Source organism: Coenobita brevimanus, chromosome 108, assembly GCF_032717465.1.
Source record: "Coenobita brevimanus isolate Jiangsu-jjx chromosome 108, ASM3271746v2, whole genome shotgun sequence".
NCBI lineage: Eukaryota > Metazoa > Arthropoda > Malacostraca > Decapoda > Coenobitidae > Coenobita > Coenobita brevimanus.
The window spans coordinates 13,133,571-13,155,671 of NC_137061.1; the positions used below are offsets into that span (position 1 = coordinate 13,133,571).

General features: G+C 42.7%; 1 protein-coding gene across 1 annotated transcript in view; it reads left to right on the forward strand.

The window, feature by feature from the left end:
* The window catches only part of Sf3a1 (splicing factor 3a subunit 1), a 61,801-nt gene extending 40,408 nt beyond the window's left edge, over positions 1-21,393 (forward strand). The window contains exons 4-6 of the mRNA XM_080285827.1: positions 551-778; positions 11,768-12,008; positions 19,184-21,393. Of these exons, the coding sequence (XP_080141953.1) occupies positions 551-778; positions 11,768-12,008; positions 19,184-20,733 (2,019 nt within the window). The 3' untranslated portion in view covers positions 20,734-21,393. The remainder of the gene's footprint in view (positions 1-550; positions 779-11,767; positions 12,009-19,183) is intronic.
* Positions 21,394-22,101: the final 708 nt, after the last annotated feature.

Below are 22,101 nucleotides of genomic sequence, written 5' to 3' on the forward strand. Positions count from 1 at the left end.
GCCTCTCTACCGATTCAGCCACCGCCTCTCTACCGATTCAGCCACCGCCTGGGAGATTATCCTTGAAATCCACGATGTACTGTCTACAACTGTCCAGATAGTACATGATGAAGTTGCAGCTTATAAATTGCCCCAAGGGGCCAAGTCAAATTGTCTCATTAGTCTAAGATAGTTATATTTTGTAAATGAAAGCAGTCAACTTACTTTGGTAGGTGGACAAACATTAATGACACTTAGCTTGTATTATTTATGCAAGGAATAGTGGAGGAAAATAAAATTAATCTTGTCTTTATTGTTGTAAATCACAGCGCAAAAGAATCTGAAAATAACAGGAATAAAAAACTGATCACAGTTCACGTACCTTCAGCATGCTAACCCTAAATTTCATGTAAAATATAAATTAGTGATTTTGAAATATAGTACCTTATGGAAAAGTCAAATATACGCCTATTCACTGTCTGGACCACCTGAGTCTCATTATCCCTTATTGAGTCTAATTGCCCCAGGTGAGTTGAATAGCCCCACCTTATGGTATGTGCATTATTTCCAGGTACGACTGACGGCCCAGTTTGTAGCCCGTAATGGTCGGCAGTTCCTCACAACACTAATGAACCGTGAACAGCGCAACAATCAGTTTGACTTTCTGCGTCCCCAGCACTCCCTCTTCCAGTACTTCACCCGGTTGCTGGAGCAATATACTAAAGTGCTGATACCTCCAAAGGATCTTATGAAGCGCCTCAAGGAAGAAGCTCAGAGCGTCCATGCCGTCATGAAACAGGTAATTAGGGTTTAAATCTGAGGGCTGGTTAGAGGATGTTTCTTACATAATGCTACTCAGGGGAAAGCAGCTGGGCTCTTACATAAAGCATCATCAAGAATTAAACTCACAGGGAGCATCTCTCACGAAGCATGTAGTGTTCATATTTTAGGGGGAGTTGGAGGCTATTTCTTACATGTTGCTATTTGGGTATGTAATTGGTTGCTCATGTAACAATTCACAATATGCATGCAGTCATGAAGCAGATATCTCAGCTGTGAGAGAGAGAGAGGATTTCTGATATTTACCTCCGCCAACGAAGTTGGAGGAGGTTATGTAATATGGATTCACCTGTGTTTGTTTGTCTGTCTGTCTGTCTGTCTGTCTGTTAGTTCAGACGAGATCTCCAAACGTTAATGAATTTCAATGAAATTTTTATGGAAGGGTGGGCCATGGGCCAAGGAAGAAGTGATTAAATTTTGGCATGGATCCAGATCTGGAATATCCCGCAAAATATATCTCAAAATTTGTCAGTGAATTTCAGTAAAATTTTGGGGAAGGGTGGGCCAAGGGCCAAGAAAGAATTTTGGGACAGATCCATGGACCAAGAAGAGGTTAAATTTTTTGGTGGATCCGGATGTGTCATATCCCACACAATATCTCCAAAAGTTCTCAATGAATTTAAATGAAATTTTGTGGAAGGGTGGGCCAAGGGCCAAGAAAGAATTGATTAAATTTTGGAATGGATCTGGATCTGGATTCAGATCTGCATACTCTTTGATGGCAGTGGCATTGGCAGAAGTTTGCACTCTGAATGCTTTCTAGTTGAATACTGTTTCCAGTTGAATCATTATTTGTAATGGGAGAGACACCAAGATGGAAAAGGAAGATGAAGATGCTGAAAAGGGAATGATTTGAATATGCTACAGTGATGCTAGTATTGATATTAATGATTTTTGTCCTCTTTTAGCTTGTTTCACGGAGCTCTGTAGCAGTAAAAGACAGTGCTGTGTTTCTGCATCCCTCCATTAGCACTTCTTTGTTACTAGCATCATATTCTAGTCAGTTTGTTTTTATGATTATTCAAGATGGAAGGCTGAGGGTTTAGGGCCGAGGTATAAGTGCAAGAATTATAGTTTCTCTATATCAGTTTTTTGCTTACTTTGTGGATACTGACATCCCATCTTTGGCTGGGAAAAGGAGGTAAGGTTGATTATGATGATGATGATGATGATGATGATGATGATGATGATGATGATGATAATGGTGATGATAATGATGATATTTGAGTGCTATTTGCAGATGAATTTTTCAACTACTGGTTGGAAGTTCCTTCTTTTGGGATTTATCATGGAAAGATCATATTACCTCTGTTGCAAAATCTACTTCCAAGAGACAAGGTGTGCTAAGCTGACTCTGTGTCTCCTTTACTCGTATCTTTACCCCATATGCCTGTTGACTTTATACAGGGTTGTATTTGCCTTTGTTTTGAGTACAACTCATGTATGGGGAGGCTCTCCACATTTAGCTTATCTCAGCAGTATGGAATCAAAAGCTTTTTGTCTCGTTAATCTCCTCCTCTTGCTGACTTCCTTCAACCTCTGTTTTTTTCATGGCACTGCTGCATCTTTATCTTGATTCTGTCATAACTTCAATGTCACTGGTCCTCTAAACTGACTGCTTGCATCCCTCTTTCATTATGATGGTTGCATAGCACCCATCTGGTTGTAGATTTTCATCCTTTTTCCATATTTTCCATCCTTCTCTCTGATGCAAACATTAACTGATATTTCCAGTCCTTTACTTACGCAACTGGTCACATCCAGAACTGCCTTCTTCTGTCTGTATTTTCTTTCTTCTGTGACCTCCAATCTTTTAAATGCAAAGCGTCTAGGCATCTTGAAATAAACGGATCTTGAATTTGATTTGGTGTGTGGTGTGGTAAGAGTGACAACGAAGAAGATAGGTACGGCGTGGTGGGATGGGGAGGTTAAGAGAGCGGTGGAGGAAAAGAGGAAGAAGTGGCTAAAGTGATTACAGGATAGGGGCTCAGTTGAAATAAGAACTAAGTATATTGAGAACAAGAAGCACGTAAAGAGACTAGTGAAGAGGAAAAAGAAGGAGGTATATGATGATGTAGGAAGAAAAATGAATGTGTACTACCCTGAAAATAGGAAGTTATTCTGGAAAGAGGTGTGGAAATGTAGAAGTGAAAGCAGAAAGAAGTGTGATGGTGTGAAGGATGTAGGTGGTAGATTATTAACCCATGGGGATGAAGTAAGGACCAGATGGAAAGAATATTTTCAAAGCCTGATGAATGGGAATAGAGAGAGCAGAGCGGCTGTAAATTATGATTGGTTTTGGGGGTGTGCAGAGAAGGAATGCAGTGCCAAGAGGCGTGACACTTGCACAGGTGAAGAGTGCTTTGAAGCGGCTGAAAAATGGGAAAGCAGCTGGGGTTGATGAGGTGTATGCAGAGATGCTTAAGTGTAATGGAGAGAATGGAATGAAGTTCTTGTGGGAGATGTAAGAAGGCATGGATGAGTGAAACTGTGCCTGCAGAGTGGAAAAAGGCTGTGATTGATGTAAGAAGGCATGGATGAGTGAAACTGTGCCTGCAGAGTGAAGGCTGTGATTGTACCCCTGTACAAAAATAAAGGTGAGCAAAGTGAGTGCAAGAATTATTGTGGCATAAGTTTATTGAGTGTGTTAGGGACAGTATATGGAAGAATTATTATAGAGAAAGTAAGAGAGATATCAGAAGTCCTAATGAGTGATGAACAGGGTGGCTTTAGAAGTGGCAGACGATGTGTGGATCAAATATTTGCAGTGAGACAGATAGCAGTGAAGGCTTGTGAGAAGGACCGTAAGGTGTTTATGGCATTCATGGATCTGGAAAAAGCATACGACAAAGTAGATAGGGAGGGATCGTGAAAAGTTTTGTGCATATACGGTATAGATGGTAAGCTGCTAGGTGCTGTTAGGAGTTTTTATGATGGTAGCGAAGCATATGTAAGGGTTAATGGGCATCTAAGTGAATGGTTCACGATCGGTGTGGGCATGTGACAAGGCCGTGTGATGTCCCCACGGTTGTTCAGTATCTATGTGGATGGGGTGAAGAGAGAAGTAAAAACATGAATAATGGAGAGAGGGATGGTGTTGGTCATGAATGGTGATGGATGGAATATCTCAAATTTGTTGTGTGTTGATGATGCAGTATTGCTTGCAAGTACTGGACAAGAACTTGGTAGGCTAGGGCAGAGTTTTGCTGATGTGTGTAAGCATTGTGCCTTGAGAGTAAATGTGGAGAAGAATAAGGTGATGGTTACTGAGAGAGATGGTGACTCCCAGTGTGATGTTACAGTGAATGGAGAGACACTGGAATTGGTGAGTGAGTTCAAATACCTGGGTACAGTGATAGAAATGAGAGGAAAATGTCCAAAAAGAGTTGAAAGTAGAGTGACACAAGGAAGAAAAGTAGCTGGTGCAATGAAAGCCTTGATAAGAAACAGAGGCTTGAGTGTTGCAGCTGCACAAGGCTTACATGAGGGAGTGTTAGTGCCATCATTAACATATGAATGTAAGACTATGGTCTATCTATCTGTCTACTGCCAGACGCCATAATCCCGTAAGGGGTGGCCATTTGACTTTGAGTTATTGTGGCATGAAAATGAAAAGTCAAGAGTAAGAGCAGTGGAGATGGGACTGCTGAGGAATGTATGTGGAGTACAGAGGGTAGATAGGATACAAAATAATGTGATTTGTGAAAGATGTGGAGTGAGGAAGTTGGTGGACACTAGAATTGAAGAGAGTTTACTGAGATGATATGGTCATGTGGAGAGAATGGATAACAATAGAGTGGTGAAAAAGGTATATCTGAGTGAATTTGAAGGAGGGAGGAGGCGAGGTAGCCCAAGGAGAAGGTGGAGATATATATATATATATTTTTTTGTTTTTAATAAATAACAGAACAGAGGAAGGAAAAACAAATGAGTTAAAGAAAAAAAAAAAATCCATACACCAGATTACTGGTGTCCTCTGTTCATAAAATATCTGTAACAGTTAGACTTGAACAGTTGTAGGTTGAAATTTGGAGGGAAACAACTCTGGGGAAGCGAGTTCCAGAGAGATGCAGTTCGGGGAATGAAAGATTTCTGATAGGCAGAAGTTCCACCCCTGGGGGGTAGGGGGGTTTTCAAGAATACTCCCCCAGTATCCCTGCTTGTCGTAAAAGGCGACTAAAAGGGTTGGCGGAGGGTTAGTGCCCCTCCCCGGAAAATAACTAACTAAAAAAACAAACAAGAAGCCTCGGACAAGGACTGACCAAATGATGACGACCCAGGACCGGACAAAGGACTTGGTAATGAGTACATGGAATGTAAGAGGAGCGAATAATGAGGTGAAAGAGAGAGAGATTGTCCAGGTGCTTGAGGGTGCGAAAGTGGATGTATGTGGAATAACTGAAACAAAATGGAGAGGAGAAAGTGTGAGAGAATGGGAGTATGGATGGGGTATATGTGCAGGAGTAGATGAGAATGAGAGGGCAAAGGAAGGAGTGTGTATAGTTGTGAGTAAAAGATGGAAGAAGAGCATAAGACAGTATGGATCAGTTGGGTCAAGGATTGTGTGGGTAAAGTTTAAAGTTTGAATACAAATGTGGGCGATTGTGTGTGTGTATGCGCCAACGCAAGATTGTGCTAGAAGAGTGAGAGAAGAGTTCTGGACAAATGTGGAAGTGTGCATGGAAAAGTTTGGAAGGAATGAGAGAGTGTTTTTGATTGGTGATATGAATGGTAAAGTTGGTAATGTGAAGGTGGATGGAATAGTTGGTGAGTGGGGTGTGCCTGCTGAGATAGATGAGAATGGGAGTGCGTTAGTGGACATTTGTGCTGGGAGGGGGTTGGTGATAGCCAATACCCTCTTCAGGTATAAAATGATCCACAGGTATATATGGCGAGTGATGAGAAGGGTGGGTGGTGAACTGAATGAAAGGAAGGCAATGATTGATTATGTGTGTGTGGATGAAAGGATGCGAAGATGTGTAAAGGATGCAAGAGTGTATAGAGGTTGGGGGAGTGGACTTTCTGACCACTACTTGGTGATGGCCAGAATTAGGATGCAAGTAAGATGGAGGAATAGAAGAAGGGAAAGACGAGAGGAAGGAGTAGTTGCAAGGAGAGTGGAAAGGTTACAAGAGGATGAGAAAAAGGCAGAGTATAAGAGAGAAGTGGAGGAATGATTGGGCAAATATGAATTGGAGCAGATGGGAGACGTGGAAGGTGTGTGTAAGATATTTACAGAAGAAATATGTGCAGCATGTGATGTGGTGTGTGGAAGGAAGAGAAGACGGAGGGGGGTGCAAGGAACAGCGTGGTGGACTGAAGAGGTGAAACAGGCTGTGGCACAAAAGAAGAAAGCATACAATGAATGGATGAGAAATAGGGGCGTGGAAGAAGTTGAGAGGCGGAAGAGAGAGCTATATGTGGAAAGGAAGAGAGAGGTGAAAAGATTAGTAAGAGAGAGTAAGAAGAGAGTGGATGAGGAATTTGGAAGGAATTTGAGTGTAAAGTGGAGGGACTGTAAGAAAATGTTCTGGAGAGAAGTGAAAAGAGTAAGACAGGGTGGAAGTGAAGTTAGCAGGGAAGTGAAAGATAAAAATGATAGATTACTAGTGGAGAAGAGAGAAAAAGTGAGCAGATGGAGAGAACACTTTAAGGAATTGTTGAACGTAGAGGATGGAAGTAATGCGCGTATAAGTGGCTGGGGAATGGCTGGGAGAAGGAGGGAGGTGAGAAGACAGGAAGAAATCAGTAGGATAGAAGTTGTGGAAGCAATGAAGAAAGTTAAATCGGGGAAAGCCCCAGGAATTGATGGAGTGTGTGGTGAAATGCTGAAGCATGGGAGTGGAGTGTGTGGTGAAATTCTGAAGCATGGGGGAGAGATTGTAGTAGAATGGATGTGGAAGATGTGCAGATTGGCCTGGGAGGAAGGTAGAGTCCCGGAGGATTGGAAGTCAGGTATAATTATTCCCTTGTACAAAGGAAAAGGGGAAAAAGAAGTGTGTGGTAATCATAGGGGCATTTGTCTTCTTAGTATAATAGGAAAAGTGTATGGTAGGATACTTTTAGACAGAGTTAGAGTAAGAACAGAGAAATTAGTTGGAGAAGAACAGGGAGGCTTTAGGAAGGGAAGAGGTTGTGTAGATCAGATATTCATTCTTAGATCTTTAGTGGAAAAGTTTCTAGAGAAGGGAAAGAAGTTGTATGCGGCTTTCATGGATTTGGAGAAAGCATATGACAGGGTGGATAGACAAGGATTGTGGAAAGTGTTAAGAATATATGGAGTAGATGGGAAGTTGTTGAATGCTGTGAAGAGTATGTACGATGGTGCGAAGGCTGCAGTGCGTGTGGATGGTGAACTAAGTGAATTTTTCTCTTTGAAAGTTGGTTTGAAACAGGGATGTGTCATGTCTCCATGGTTGTTCAATCTGTACATGGATGGGGTAATAAAAGAGGTACAAGGTAGGGTAGTGGATGTTGGAGTGGCCCTGGTGAGAGAGGATAGTGTTTGGAAACTCCCTGTACTGTTGTTTGCAGATGATACTGTGTTGTTGAGTGAAGACGAAGGGGAGCTGCAAGGCTTGGTGGATGAGTTTGAGAGAGTGTGTAAGAAACGGAACCTAAAGGTGAATGTAGGGAAGAGTAAAGTAATGGTCTTTGAGAGAGGTGAAGTTAGTGAATGTACAGTGAGGTTGGATGGTGAGGAATTGGAAAATGTGAGTACGTTTAAATATTTGGGTAGTGTGATGAGTAAGGATGGAGGTTTGGAGGGTGAAGTGCTTGAAAGGGTACAGCAGGGAAGAAAGGTTGCTGGTTTTTTGAAAGCAGTGATAAGAAACAGGGAAGTGAGCATGGAAGTGAAAAAGTTACTACATGAGAGTATTGTGATACCAACTCTAACGTACGGAAGTGAAGCTTGGACATTGTTGGAAGGACACAAGTCAAGAGTGAGAGCAGTGGAAATGAGTTATTTAAGAGGAGCCTGTGGAGTCACGTGGAGAGACAGGCTGGCGAATGAGGATATAAAGGAGCGGTGTGGTGTGGATGTGGATGTGATAGGAAGCGTTATGAGGAACACACTGAGGTGGTTTGGCCATGTGGAGAGGATGGAGGGTGAAAGACTGACGAAGAGAGTGTATGTGAGTGAGGTGGAGGGGGGAAGAGGGAGGGGGAGGCCGAGGATGAGATGGAGGGATGGGGTGGAGAGGTATATGAGAGAGGAGGGTGTGAGTTGGGAGCAGGGCAGTGAAATGGCGGGGGACAGGGCGACTTGGAGGCAATTTGTTTGTGGCCACCCCAAACGGGATTGAGGCGTCTGGCAATAGATAGATAGATAGATAGATAGAAGTTCTGCAATATGGCTAAATGACATTCCAGTCATGAGCACTACCAGATGCCCGTGTAGCACGAGGGAAGGCATGGAGAGGTGGCACCATGGACGCAACTTCGTCTGAGCATCTGCCAAAAAAATATCTGTAAAATAATGCAAGAGAGGCAACATTCCTTCTTACTTGCAGGGGAGGTAGTTTATATGTAATGGCAGGGTTGTTAAGGATTCTAACAGGTTTGTTCTGAATTTTTTTGTAGTTGTCTTAATGCAACCTCTCCACAACCATTCCACAAGGGTGAGCAATATTCACGCGTAGAGCGCACATGACTCTTATAAATTATAGCTAACTGCTCATCGGCGAAGAAGTTACGGACTCTGTACAATAATCCAAGTTTCTTTGAGGCAGTTTTAGCAAGTGATCTGACATGAGAGGTCCAGCTGAGGGCACTGTTAAGTGAGACGCCAAGAATTTCGATACTTTTGGAGATGGGAATATTAGTAGCACTGAAGGTAATGTACGAATCTGGCAATATCTGTCTGTTTGTAAACTGTATGTATTTAGTTTTACTAACATTAAAAGAGACAAGGTTGTTTTGTCCCCATTCACTAATTGTAGATAGTTCTTGATTTATGGAGATGGCTGTAATGAGTTGAGAGGTGGAGATTAGACTTTGTAATTGGATGTCTGAGTGTGAATGAACTATGTGGTGTTGAGTCATCTGCATATGAGTGAATGGGATTGTGAGTGACAGATAAGAGATCATTACTATGAACCAGAAATAGGGTTGGCACCAGAACTGATCCCTGCGGCACGCCGGTGTTAATTGAGTGGAAATTGGAATATACATCATCTACTTTTACTCTTATTTTCCTGTCACTAAGATATGAAGAAATCAAAGGAACAAAAGACGTTAGTCCATAGCAAGGGAGTTTGGACAGCAGGGAACGGTGCCATACTCTGTCGAAAGCTTTAGAGATATCAAGAGCTACTGCATGAGTTTCTCCAAAAAGACCAGCTGATTGATGGATGGTATGAGTTAAGAGATTGAGTATGTCAATGGTGGATCTCTCGTAGCGAAAACCATACTGTCTATCACTAATTAAGTTGTTGGATTCAAGATGTTTAACAATGTGCTTATTAATTAAAGTTTCAAATACTTACCAAGAGAAGATGTGACAGCTATTGGTCTGTAATTGGAGGGGTCAGACGAACTTCCTTTCTTCGAATCTGGGTGGATATTGGCTTCTTTCCATGAATTTGGGAATACAGAAGTACGTATGCATAGTCTGAATAATTTAGCTAGGACAGAGGCAATTTCAGGAGAACACTTTTTCAAAACAATTGGCAGAATTCCATCTGGGCCTGGAGCTTTGTTGGTAGGTAAATTGTCTAGGATGGATTTTACGTATCTTGTCTGTATTTTAAGTGGGGCAATTTCGGGAGAATCATGTTCCAGTACTGGTACATTCTGGCTGGTATCGTCTATGGTAGAGTTTCTGGCAAAGGTACTGGCAAAGATATCTGCTTTCCCACATGGGTCATTTGTAATGTTGCCATCTGAAGATTTTAGTGGGGGAATGGAAGATGACGTGTTAAAGTTATTATTGAAAGAATTAAGAGATGACCTGAATATTCTATTGTCATTAGGGTTGTTAAGTAGTTTTGATGCTTGCTGTTGAAGAAAGTCTGATTTAGATAGATTTAATACAGCTTTTGCATGATTTCTAGTGGATGAGTGTGTGAGGAAGAGAGGTTTGGAAGTCGGTGAGGCTAGGGAACTGACAAGAGATTGAGCTAGCTGGATGAATGTTGTGAGGAGAAGTGCTTGATCAGGGATTTTGGCACCCTATTTTAATGTTGCAGCGTCTGGATTGACTATCGGATACATTTATGTGAAACTACAGCACGTGGTGGATGTTTTTGGCTTATCCGATAGAGCCAGGATTCTGGGGGCTTGAATGATGAGTGAATGGAAGCATGGCCCATTGAATTTGGCAAATTTGGGCTGTCTGAACATTGCTACTCCTCACCCTGCCCTTGGGTGGGAAAGGAGGTCCGGATAATGATGATGAATTTGACTTTTTCGATTGGAGGGAACAATGGAGAGAATAATCGTCCAGGCTTGCAGCCTTTGGTTCCTTCTTTCTTGCATAAAAAAAAGTAAATAAATAAAACAGCATGTCATCCAGCCCATGGAAAACATCAACATTATCACGACGAACCTCGCAACGAGGATTCTGTTAGTGAAACTTCATTTTTATGCGTGTTGTTGTTGATCAGTCCTAGTTTGTCTTGCTTAACAGACTTATCAACCATAGGCAAGCTACTGCCCCTGCAGGGCCTTCATGTGAAGTGAACTGGTGTTCCCATGTGGATGACAGCACCTTTCCATTGTGAGGCGTGGGGAAAACTGTGGAAGTTTGGTTCTTGGGTGGATACTGCAATTGCTTTGTCACTCAGTTAACAGTGGTACCAGAATAGGTCTCCACTTCACCCCATGATCTGGTTATATGGTTACTGGCCAGCATTGTAAATGGTTTCCTAGGTTACAGGAAACCAGTTGACCTAATGTAGAGCCACAAGAAGTGGAAAGAATGGTATAAAAAGTCCCAGGAATGAAGAGACTTGAGAAGGAATGGGAGAACAGACACAGAAATAGAATGGTAAAAGTGAAGAAAAAAGTAGTCAGTACTGCTTCAAGTGAGTGGATGATGGTCACCATCACCTACTGCTTGTATGTATGTACATATACATGGAGCGATACCAGTGTGGATAATGCTGGAATGTAATGAGATAATGCTGTGCCCAGGTAAACCAGCATGCAGAGTGGGAGAGAGATCAGGAGGCTGTGAAGAAGGAGAAGAACAAAGACACAAAAAAGGAATGCATTGAATATGGTTACTGAACTTGCTTATAATTGACACCATACTTTCTCCTCAATAAGGAATCCCTGTATTGGGTTTGACTGTGATAGTTTTATGTTTCTATGGACTGGAAGCTAAACAGTGTATCTAAACCAGCAGCTGGGGAAAAGGAGATCTGTGATCTGTAATCAGATTTGTAACATATTGAGTCTCATTTTGGACTTTATTTGTGGCAAATGTTTCCTGCCTGAGAGTGATGATTGTTTGGGTATTTACCAAGTTTGCAGCCACACTTCTCTCTTGTGGTATTACCTCCCAGGGTCAGTGTTAGCCATCCTGTCTGTTACCTTTATTATGCAGCATTGATGCTTATAGTGATGGAGATAAGGATGAAGATTTTTGCTGTTTTGTGGCATATTTCACCTACTGCAGTTCAGTTGCAGGAAATCCTGGTGCTTTGGCTGTACATCCTTTGCATTCCCAGCCAGTATTAAATTCTAGTGTTAATCTGTCAGAACAACTCAGCATTCAAGTTGGAGAGATGATAATTTATGGCAATGAAAGGAAGACAGTATACCACAATTTTATGGCATGAATATGTTTATAGCTCTGCATTCAGTATGGAGAGATGCATGAGTGAATAGAGTATAAATACTCACTCTTTCCTTGCTTTATGAATCATACCTTGCCCCATCCCTTGGTAAGAACAGTGGGGCTGAGATGGTGATGATGATGATATTTGAATGCTGTTTACAGGTTAACCAGCGTGTGGAATGGGAGAGACATCAAGCAGCTGTGAGGAAAAAGGAAGAGGAAGATGCTGAAAGGGAACGCCTTGAATATGCTGCAATTGATTGGCACGATTTCACTGTGGTTGAAACAATAGACTATCAGCCGTGGGAGGTGGGCTCATTCCCTCCTCCTACCACTCCTGCGGAAGTCGGACGGAGGGTTTTGCTCCAGGAACGCATAGATGAAGGAGTTACACCAGATACAGGTACTCATGTCTTCTGCCAGCAGGCTGCCATCCCTCCATCTCATACCATCTTCATTCATATACTTTGTCATCTCTCTTTCAGTCTCCTCCTCTCCCATTTCCCCTTCATCTTACATACACTCTCCCATTAGTCAGTCACCTGATATAAATACATTGCTTATTTTTAATAAAGAAATCATCACAACCCTCATTCATATATTTTGACTTCATCTCATCCTTGCTCTCCATGTCTTCCTCACTCACATACGAGGTGCTACCCAAAAGTTCCAGTAATTTGAATATTGTAGGTAAATAAGTTACCTTACCTCCTAGTTCTCACTGTCGCCTTCAGAGTAGTCCCCTTGGGCATGTATACGGTGGTCCCAGTGTTTTCTCCACGAGTCCATGCATCCCCGGAAGGCTTCAGGTGTGATGGTCTTGAGTACCTCCTGCAATTCTGTCTGGATCTCCTCATTTGAGTCAAATAGACATCCTTTCAGTCATAATTTCAGCTTGGGAAACAGGAAAAAGTCACAGGGGGCAAGGTCAGGCAAATAGGGGAATGCCTACTGTGTTAGTCGAAGCCAGGAACTGCCGGACAACAATTGATGTGTTGGCAGGGACGTTGTCATGATGTAGGACCCAATCCTTGTTCTTCCACTGTTTTGGACGTTTGCAGTGGATGTTCTCTCACAGACGCTGTAAAACTTTCCGCTGACAGATTGACTGGGTGGGATGAATTCCTTGTTTACAATCCCTTGGATATCGAAGAAAACAATGAACATTAACTTGACATTGCTGTGAACTTGATATGCTTTTTTTGGTCGAGGTGAATTGGGAGACTTCCATTGCGATGACTGCTGCTGTCTCCGGGTCATAACCATAAACCCCATGATTCATCACCAGTTATGACCTTGGAGATGAAGTTGGCGTCATCTCTGACCTGATTCTGAGCTCCCTGCAAACTGCAACGTGATGTGCCTTCTGCTCGTCACTCAGCAGTCTTGGCACAAATTTTGCAGCGATGCGTCTAATGCACAACATGTCCGACAGAATGCGTTGCACACTCCCATACGACAGTCCAGTGATATCACAAACATCATGGATGGTTTGTCTATGATCTGCAAGGATAGCCTGACGAACATTTCTGACTTTTTCTGGTGGTGTTGCCGTTGACAGTTGTCCAGAATGGTCGTTGTCTTCGACGGATGTTCGTCCTTCCTTGAACTTCTTGTACCAGAAAAATGTTCTGCTTTGGGACATGACATTGTCACCAAAGGCTTGCTGAAGCGACCGGTGAGTTTCTGCAGCTGTCTTGTTGATCTTGAAGCAGAACTTGATGCAGGTTCTTTGTTCCGTGAGGTCCACCATTGCAAAACTGCTAAACCACCTACACACCACGTTACAATAGTAAGCGTAGCTCAACAACACGTCCACTCACAGACACGGCCAGGGCCACACTGATGCACAAGGGGTGCTGCTGACACCTCCTAGTGGCAAAAAGCAAAACTGCAAACTGTTGGCTCCCTCTGTTCAGATTACTGGAACTTTTGGGTAGCACCTCGTACATTCATTTATCATCCAATCCTACGTTGTCCCATGAAGAGCAGAGGAGCCAGGGGCTAGGCAAGTTGGTCCTGACATTTAAGATGAGAGTGACTAGCCTCACTCTTCCCTGAGTGGCATTATGTGAGCAATAAACCCCAACCACCCCTTGGATATAAATCTTTACTGGCTCAGTCCAATTGGAGTGTCGTAATTACCCACTAAACCACCAGCCCCTAAAATTTGGTTATACGGTTACCACCAAGCACAGTAAATGGTTTCCTGGTGTACAGGGAACCATTTGGCTCATCACTCAGTGTAGAGTCACCCACAGGCAGAAGGAATAGGAAAGAGTGAAGGAAAGTAAGACAGAAGAGCGAGTCTAAAGTCACCTGTAGGCAGAAGGACAAGGAAAGAGTGAAAGAAAGAAAGACAGAAGAGGATGGAAGAAGAGAGGTATGGAGGAGAGGAAAGGGCAGACACCCGAGAGCAGCACTACATTGAGTGAGTGGATGGTGAGTGTCCCACTCACATACATTCTTATAATCTGTTTTTACATAACCCATTGAGATTCCGATGGCACGTTTTTGTGTCATTTCAAATCCAACCTCAGAGATTCTGATGATGCGTTTATGCATCGTTTTAAGATTCATTCATTCATTCATCATCTAATCCAGTGTTGCCCCAGAGGAGCATAGGGCTTTTTGTAAAATATACACCATAAATCGCATTTACGTGTCATAATAAAGAGACTCGAGCATGACGCCGCGGAATGGTTGCTCTACGCGTGGCGGGTACTGTATGGCTGGTGTGACTTATGGCTTTGTCTCTTTTTTACTTTAGTCTTGGAAAATATTTTTCTACTGCAAGGTATAAAATATTTGGTTTTTGCCTAACTTCAACTTAATATTTTGACTTTTTTCTTTGTTTTCCTTTTTGGAACATAGTATGATGAAGTACAACTATTCAGCATTAAAATGGCACCAAAACCAGCATTCTGTCATGAAAACTGTTTACACAGACTGAGTAAGGAAAAAGATTGCTAAGTGAATATGCGGCCGAGAATCAAGCAAAAATATGCGTCTTTTTTCTTTCGCATTACTGTGCAGTAACTTGCATAAATTGCCATAAACTATATATCATATAAAGTTAATTTATCGTAGTTTTGCGTGGTTGAAACCAGATACAGTAACCTCTTAAATAACATGAGGGTTAGGTTCCTGGAGAGGTCGCGTTAGTTAAAAACGCGTTTTTGAAACATAATTTTCCCATAAGAAACAATGGTAATGTTGGGGGTTACGTTCCTGGACTCTGGGAATTTCTACCCATTTGGAGAGTTATGCTACTCTAAACTTAAAAGTAACAATATTAATTTGAAGGAAAATCCACGTAAAAAACAAAAACAGTCTATCTGGGGAGAAATAAACAACATTTGAGCCCTAGTTGGGCCAAAGCATTGTTTACTTCTCCCCAAATACATACTGTTTTCGTTTTTTACGTGGATTCTCTTTCAATTCTGCTTCATTCACGGCATTGTGAAAGTTCCTCAACTTTATTTATGCATTAGTAGGTCATAAAAACACTACAGTAAAAGCAACATTCTCATTACAGTAAGTAGGACACAAACAATAACAACACACATGGCCTCACTTCATCTGTGCATCCCTTGTCGTCTGCTGCTGTCCCTCCTTACCCCTCTACCCCACCTCCCGCCGCTCCCCACCCTAAATTTGTTGTCCCTCCTCGCTCTGCCGTCCTTCCTCTTCCTCTGACTCCCGTGCTACTGGTGATGAAGATAACTCCCTTAAGTTTTCTGTCTTCTTCATAAAGAACTGCTCTATCTTGGTCTGAGTAGTTTTCCTTTTTCTGTTCTGCAGCATCAGGTTGTAACAATTTAGATCTACCATCACTTTCCTGGCCAAATTTTGTCCGAAAATGAGCCAAATTGCTCAGAATGGGGCCAAATTTAATTTTCGAATATTATAGTTCGAATAAAACCAGTTTATGCAACAGACAAATAAAAGATTGTATTTATGCATAAACTGCCACACACGGTCTATCAGCTCGGGACTGTCCAAGGCGCGTGCGGCTAATTTGAAACCATCACGTACGTGTAAAATCACATTAAATAGAGAAACCCTTGTTAGTTAAACATATCTCCTTAAATATTTGCTCGTGTTAAAACAAAAATGCGTTTTTTAAACTCTTGTTAGTTGAGAGGTAACTGTATATGTATATATATCGTCATTATTTTTTTCCCAAATATTTTTGTGTGGCAAGGTATAACATTTTTTGTTTTTGCCTAATTTCAACTTGCCATTTTTATTTTCTCGGTTTTCCTCTTTTGAGCATACTGCAATAAAGTACAATTATTTAGCTTCAAAATAACACCACAACCAGCATCCTGTTGTAAAAAGTGTATTTACACAGACCAGTCAAATAAAAAGATTGCAAAGTGAATATGCAGCCAAGAATAAAAAAAAAATTTGTGCTTCTTTCTCCTTTCACTTTGCCGTGCAAAAAAATGCAGAAATAACCGTAATCTATATATCATTGTTAGTTTTACATGGTTTGAACCAGATTTATATATCTATTATAGGCACCACGTGACGTCACGTATGGGGGGTGGAACTAGTTGACCCATTCATGATGATAAACATTGATAGAGGTAATCATTCAACTTTATCACTCGAATATTAAAGAAACATTGGTTTTTCTCCGTCAAAACAAACCTATTACAACCTCTAATCTCATATACGTTAAATACCGCAGCCAACCACTTGCCCCCTCACCCCCCTCCCATCACACGTCCCACCTCATCACGCCCTTCCTCATCCACCACCCTCCATATAACTCCCACACCCCCCTCCCCTTGTTCCGCCTATGGTGGTGTGAGCCATTAACTCTCCCACCTGCTTTGGAGTCAGCGATCGACGAAAGTGAGAACAGTGAGGGATGACTTGCATGATTGTGTTTTTTTGTGATAATAACGCTAGGTTGCGGGGAAGCTGATAACCCTACGGCATATCTCTTGAAAACTGGTAAAGGTTGTTTGGTTCACGACGATAGTCAAACAAAATAAATCACTACTGATACCCGTGTGTCTCACATGAATGAACACATCACTATTTGGATGCCTGTGTTGTAATACTATGGTTTTAAATATATCTACCACGTGTATGACACGTTAATCATTATCAGTATAATACGTTTACTTGCATGATGTTGATTGGAGACCAGTTAGAACAGCCCATTGACAAATTATCACTGGGTTTGTTTCGCCCGAACAGCTGACTGAATCTCGGTCAAGTTCACAGCTACCACTGTTGCCAGCTGAAACACCAACATGTTGGTGGACTAGGTGGCCTTGAGTCATCTACTTGCAACTGTACATCTGGCAACACCCTGGACACTCCCAGACTTGCTGATGCGCGAAACTTGCCGGTGCTCACTGAGATTTCGTCAGGGGAGGATGTATGCTGTTGATGCTCTTGCTGCATAAATTCTCAGTTTCTTCCCTATGTCTTCCTAGCATTATACTGTATATTCTCCTGATATATTTCAAGATGCCTGGAAAGTACTTGAGTGTTGTAGAGAAGTCAAAAATATTAACTATGATAGGCTAAAACGTCACTTTAAAGTGATGTTTTTGCCTATCAGCGTTATGCCATGTTGAAGTTTTCTAGCTAAATATGGGAGAGTATCAATTTTTTTTTTGCAGTGGCTGTATGTGTGTGTGTGTATATGTATATATGGATGGGGTGATGAGAGAAGTGAAAACACGGGTAATGGAGAGAGGGATGGCATTGGTAATGAATGGTGATGGATGGAATATCTCAAATTTGTTCTATGCTGATGATGCAGTACTGCTTGCAAGTACTGGACAAGAACTTGGTAGGCTAGTGCAGTTTTGCTGATGTCTGTAAGCGTCGTTCCTTGAGAGTAAATGTAGAAAAGAGTAAAGTGATGGTTATTGAGAGAGAAGGTGACTCTCAGTGCAATGTAACAGTGAATGGAGAGAGACTGGAATTGGTGAGAGAGTTCAAATACCTGGGTACAGTGATAGAAAAGAGAGGAAAATGTGCAAAAGAAGTTGAAAGTAGAGTGACACAAGGAAGTAAAGTAGCTGGTGCAATGAAGGCCTTGATAAGAAACAGAGGCATGAGTGTTGCAGCTGCACGAGGCTTACATGAAGGAGTGTTAGTGCCAACTTTAACATATGGATGTGAGACTATGGTGTGGCATGAAAATGAAAAGTCAAGAGTAAGAGCAGTGGAGATGGGACTGCTGAGGAATGTATGTGGAGTACATAGAGTGGATAGGATACGAAATAATGTAATTTGTGAAAGATGCGAGTGAGGAGGTCGGTGGACACCAGAATTGAAGAGACCTTCGTTCCCTCCCCATACTTGTTCAGTTTTCTTTATAGCTCACACTAACTTAACATCACTGACATCGGTACTGTAAAAGGTTGTTCAGTGCCGGAGGTTATTAAGGGGTTAATGGGATATATTACTGTTTGCATCAATGCTCTCTCTTTCATGTTAAGCACAAAAACAAACAAAAGAATGAGCACTAAATGTACGTTTAACTTTCATCAGAGAGACCTTAGCAATTCATATTCCTCCACTTTATTTTTAAGTATTTTTCTGACTTTAGGTTAGGTTAGGTTTGGTTAAATTATAAGGTACAGTTAAACTCGGTTAGGTTAGGTTCAGTTAAACAGGACAGTCCCTTCCACCATTATGTTGAGGAATAAAAATACTAGAGCTGTCACAGCCGTACAGCTAAAAACAACGGGGAAACTGATTTAACAAGCAACATTTATTTATGGGTAATGCATTACAGTGTCAGTGGTTCATGGGCTACTCAATTACCGGTAAGTGTCATTTTCAGGAAGGCATCAAGAAAAAGAATTTCAAGAATTAGCGTGGGGGCTTGGAACGTAACCCTTACTAATTTGGTGGGGGTGGTTACTGTAGTGTATGATACTGTGCAATATTGTAATCAGTACAGTACTACAGTGTATCTGAATCTGAATAAAAATATAGAAATTAGTGAACATACAGAAGTGTAATGAAACATTAGGCCTACAAGTCACAGATAACACTTCCTAGACTGCCGAGATGATTCCGGACATCTGCCGAACAATCAATGATTTTCGTAAATGGGACTATTTCTCAAAACTGCCGAAATGTCGGATCTACCGAACAATCAGCTGCCGAATAATAGGACTTTTACTGTAATGTATTTGTACAGTATACATACTTATAACATAGTATCCATTTGAAATAGGTGCACGAACTGAATGTGACCCATAAGGGTGTATATTGCATGATGGTTGGATATTATTTTTCTTATGGTATGATGTTTGCTTTCATCATCATCATCATTGTCATCGTTGTCATCTACCATACATCTTTTCCCATAGTTGGATGAAGTAGAATCCAGCGAGGGGGGGGAAGGTTGGAGAAACTAGTCAAAGTCTGCCCAGTTAAATGAGCTATATTGTCATTCACTCAACATTCAAGCCTTTGGGATCCTGATTCCTTGTCACAGGCATACACATCCATGCTTACTAAGCCTCATTTTACATAAAAGTGTATTTCACAAAGTGTCTTGGCAAGTGTAACCCTTACTGCCTTTTACAGATATGGTGTTAGGAAGTGATGATGAAGAAGAGCAAGAAGAAGAACAAGGAGCTCCTGGAGATCATGATGACACGCAAGTTCAGGATATGGATGAAGAGAGCAGCAGTGAGGATGAGGATGAAGAAGAGGAATCAGATGAGGAACCAGCAGCTCTTCCTCCACCACCACCACCCCCGCCACCAGTGCAACCACAGACAGAGGCGAAGGCTCCACAGCCAGCCACCCCACAGCCCCCACCCTTGCCCCGGGAGCCCCCACAGCCTGCCCCAGTGCCCCCTATTGCAGGGCAAGTCGTTGTAAAGGACTACAACCCACGTCAAGCCCCACGGACCCAACGAACAGGCACAGACTCAGACCAGTTCCTTGTGTCACCAATCACTGGAGAAAGAATTGCCCCGGATAAGGTGGGACAGCATTTGCGTATTAATATGCTGGATCCCCGCTGGCTAGAGGATAGAGACAGGCAACTAGCAGAGCGATCTAACCAGGACACTGTCTTTGCAACTGGTGACTCCATCCGTTCATCTCTCAAGCAGTTGGCTGAGCGTCGTACTGATATTTTTGGTGCCGGAGATGAGGAGACAATCATTGGTAAGAAGATCGGAGAGGAGGAGAAGCGAGAGGAAAAGGTAACCTGGGATGGGCATACAGGATCTATGGAGGCAGCAACAAGAGCAGCCAGAGCAAATATTTCCATTAATGAACAGATTCATCAGATTCACAAGGTAAAAGGTCTTCTGCCAGACCAGGAGAAGGAAAAAATTGGTCCACAACCAAAGCTACCATCATCAACAGCCAATCCTCCCCAGAATAGACAGCCCCAACCACCCCCTCCTCCCCCTAAACCACAACAGCCCCCACCAAAACCACAACCACCTCCACCACCGCCCCCACCAAAGTCCACCCCAGCCCCCCCTCCCCCGAAACCTGTTGTCACCCCATCTCAGTCCATGATGACTGTGAACATAGGGGCCCCTCTTCCCCCACCCATGACCCCCATGGTGCCTCCAGGGGGTGGAGTCATGGTGGTGCCACGTCCTCCAGTTATGATGGCACCCAGACCTGGGGGTTTCATGCCCCCAGCTCCACCACAGGTTGGGTTTATGCCCTCCCAGCCCCAGCCAGCACCTACCAGTGGACCTCCAGGGAGCATGAATGGCCCCATGGGAGGACCAGTGGGTGGAGATAAGGATGACGACGATGGTCCTGCTGCCAAAAGAGCCCGTACTGAAGAGTCCCTTGTACCAGAGCAAGACTGGGCTCGCAGGTTCAATGGCCCAGTCAAATTCCAAGTTGTGGTTCCTGTGGTACAAGATAAACCCGAGTGGCGTCTCTCCGGCCAGACATTAACTCTTTCGTTGCCTCTTACCGATCCCGTATCTGTTGTAAAGGCCAAACTCCATGACCAAACAGGACTTCCCCCAGGCAAACAGAAGCTGGCTAGGGATGGACTGTTCTTTAAGGACTCCCAGTCTCTGGCCTTCTACAATGTGGGTCATGGTACAGTCATACAACTACAGCTTAAAGAGCGTGGTGGAAGGAAAAAGTAATGATATGGCTGTGTGGAGAGAATGGAGTAAGAGGGTGTATGGAAGAGAGGTGGAGACATTTGTTGGACTGGTGTATGAGTGACGGTGATGTGACTTGGAGGGAGCGCAGCATGATGGCCATGGAACAGGCTTATAGCTTCAGCATAAAAGGTGTGGTGGATGTACAATTAAAAGTAATTTGAAGGTATATGGAGAGTGAGACAGATGATGAGGAAGTTAATCCGCCACATCCTGGCAACTTTTTCACCAATGACCCCCCCTCCCCCCAATCCCGGCAGATTTTTTTTTTTTCTTTTTTGTGCTAAAACCTCCGCTTTTTATGAGAAACATAGAAAATTCAGCAAGAAAGTGCTCAATCGAGTTTAGAAATACGGTACAGCTAACAGTACCTTCACCTAGGTACCGTGTTTTATCAGGCCAAGCTCTAGAGAAAATGTTTTCTATGGGAGGGGTAACTATTCCGAACCATTCATAGTTGGTTAGATATTTAATTATTTGGTACAAATTTATTTGTAGTAAAAGAGTATACTGGTTTTCAGACAATAATATAAACGATATAAGCATTGTTCACATACCAACACATCAACAAATGGCACCTTTTACAAAAGTACCGCCTCATCATTTCTGCTTGTTTCTTCCTCTGGCTTATTTCTTCCTTTGTCCTCCACCTCAAGAATCACTTTTGTCTTGAATTTCGTCATTTGTGAGACCGTGGTGCGACATGTCTTTACTGGCCAGGTCAATGCTGACAGGTGAGTTGCCGAGAAAATGGCATGCGGGGGGGAGGGGAGTCAGGTGGGGCCAGGCATTATCCCCACCTGGCGTTGGGTAGAGGAAGGTCTCCCACATATGCCTACCAAAAATCACCCGTGAAACTTGAAAAATGTGCAAATGACAGACCTTGCAACTGCAAAACGTATGGATACGGTGTCGGGTGTCACTGTGACACAATGTGGCAATGTATCCGTACGTTATCGGGACGCCTCGGGTTAAGGAGCATTGTGGTGTGAATGTAGGTGTGTTGGAAAGTGTTAGAAGTGCCCTGAGATGGTTTGGCTGTGTGGAGAAAATGGAGAATGAGAGAGTGACTTCAAGCATTTATGTTACTGAGGTGGAGAGATGGGAGAGAGAGGTGGGTTGGAGAGATGGCAGCCTGATGGTCATGGGACTGTCATTCAGCTTCATCTTAAATATTGTGGTGGATGGAAATGTAATGTATAAATAACTGAGGGCTGGAGGTATAACTAGTGGTTGAAGTGTGCCAGGTGGAATGATGGCCATGTGCATTTTTTTTTTTATGTATCACCTATCTGGTAGGTGGTTGCGACCATCATCCACTCACTTGATGTAGTGCTACCTACCTCTTCC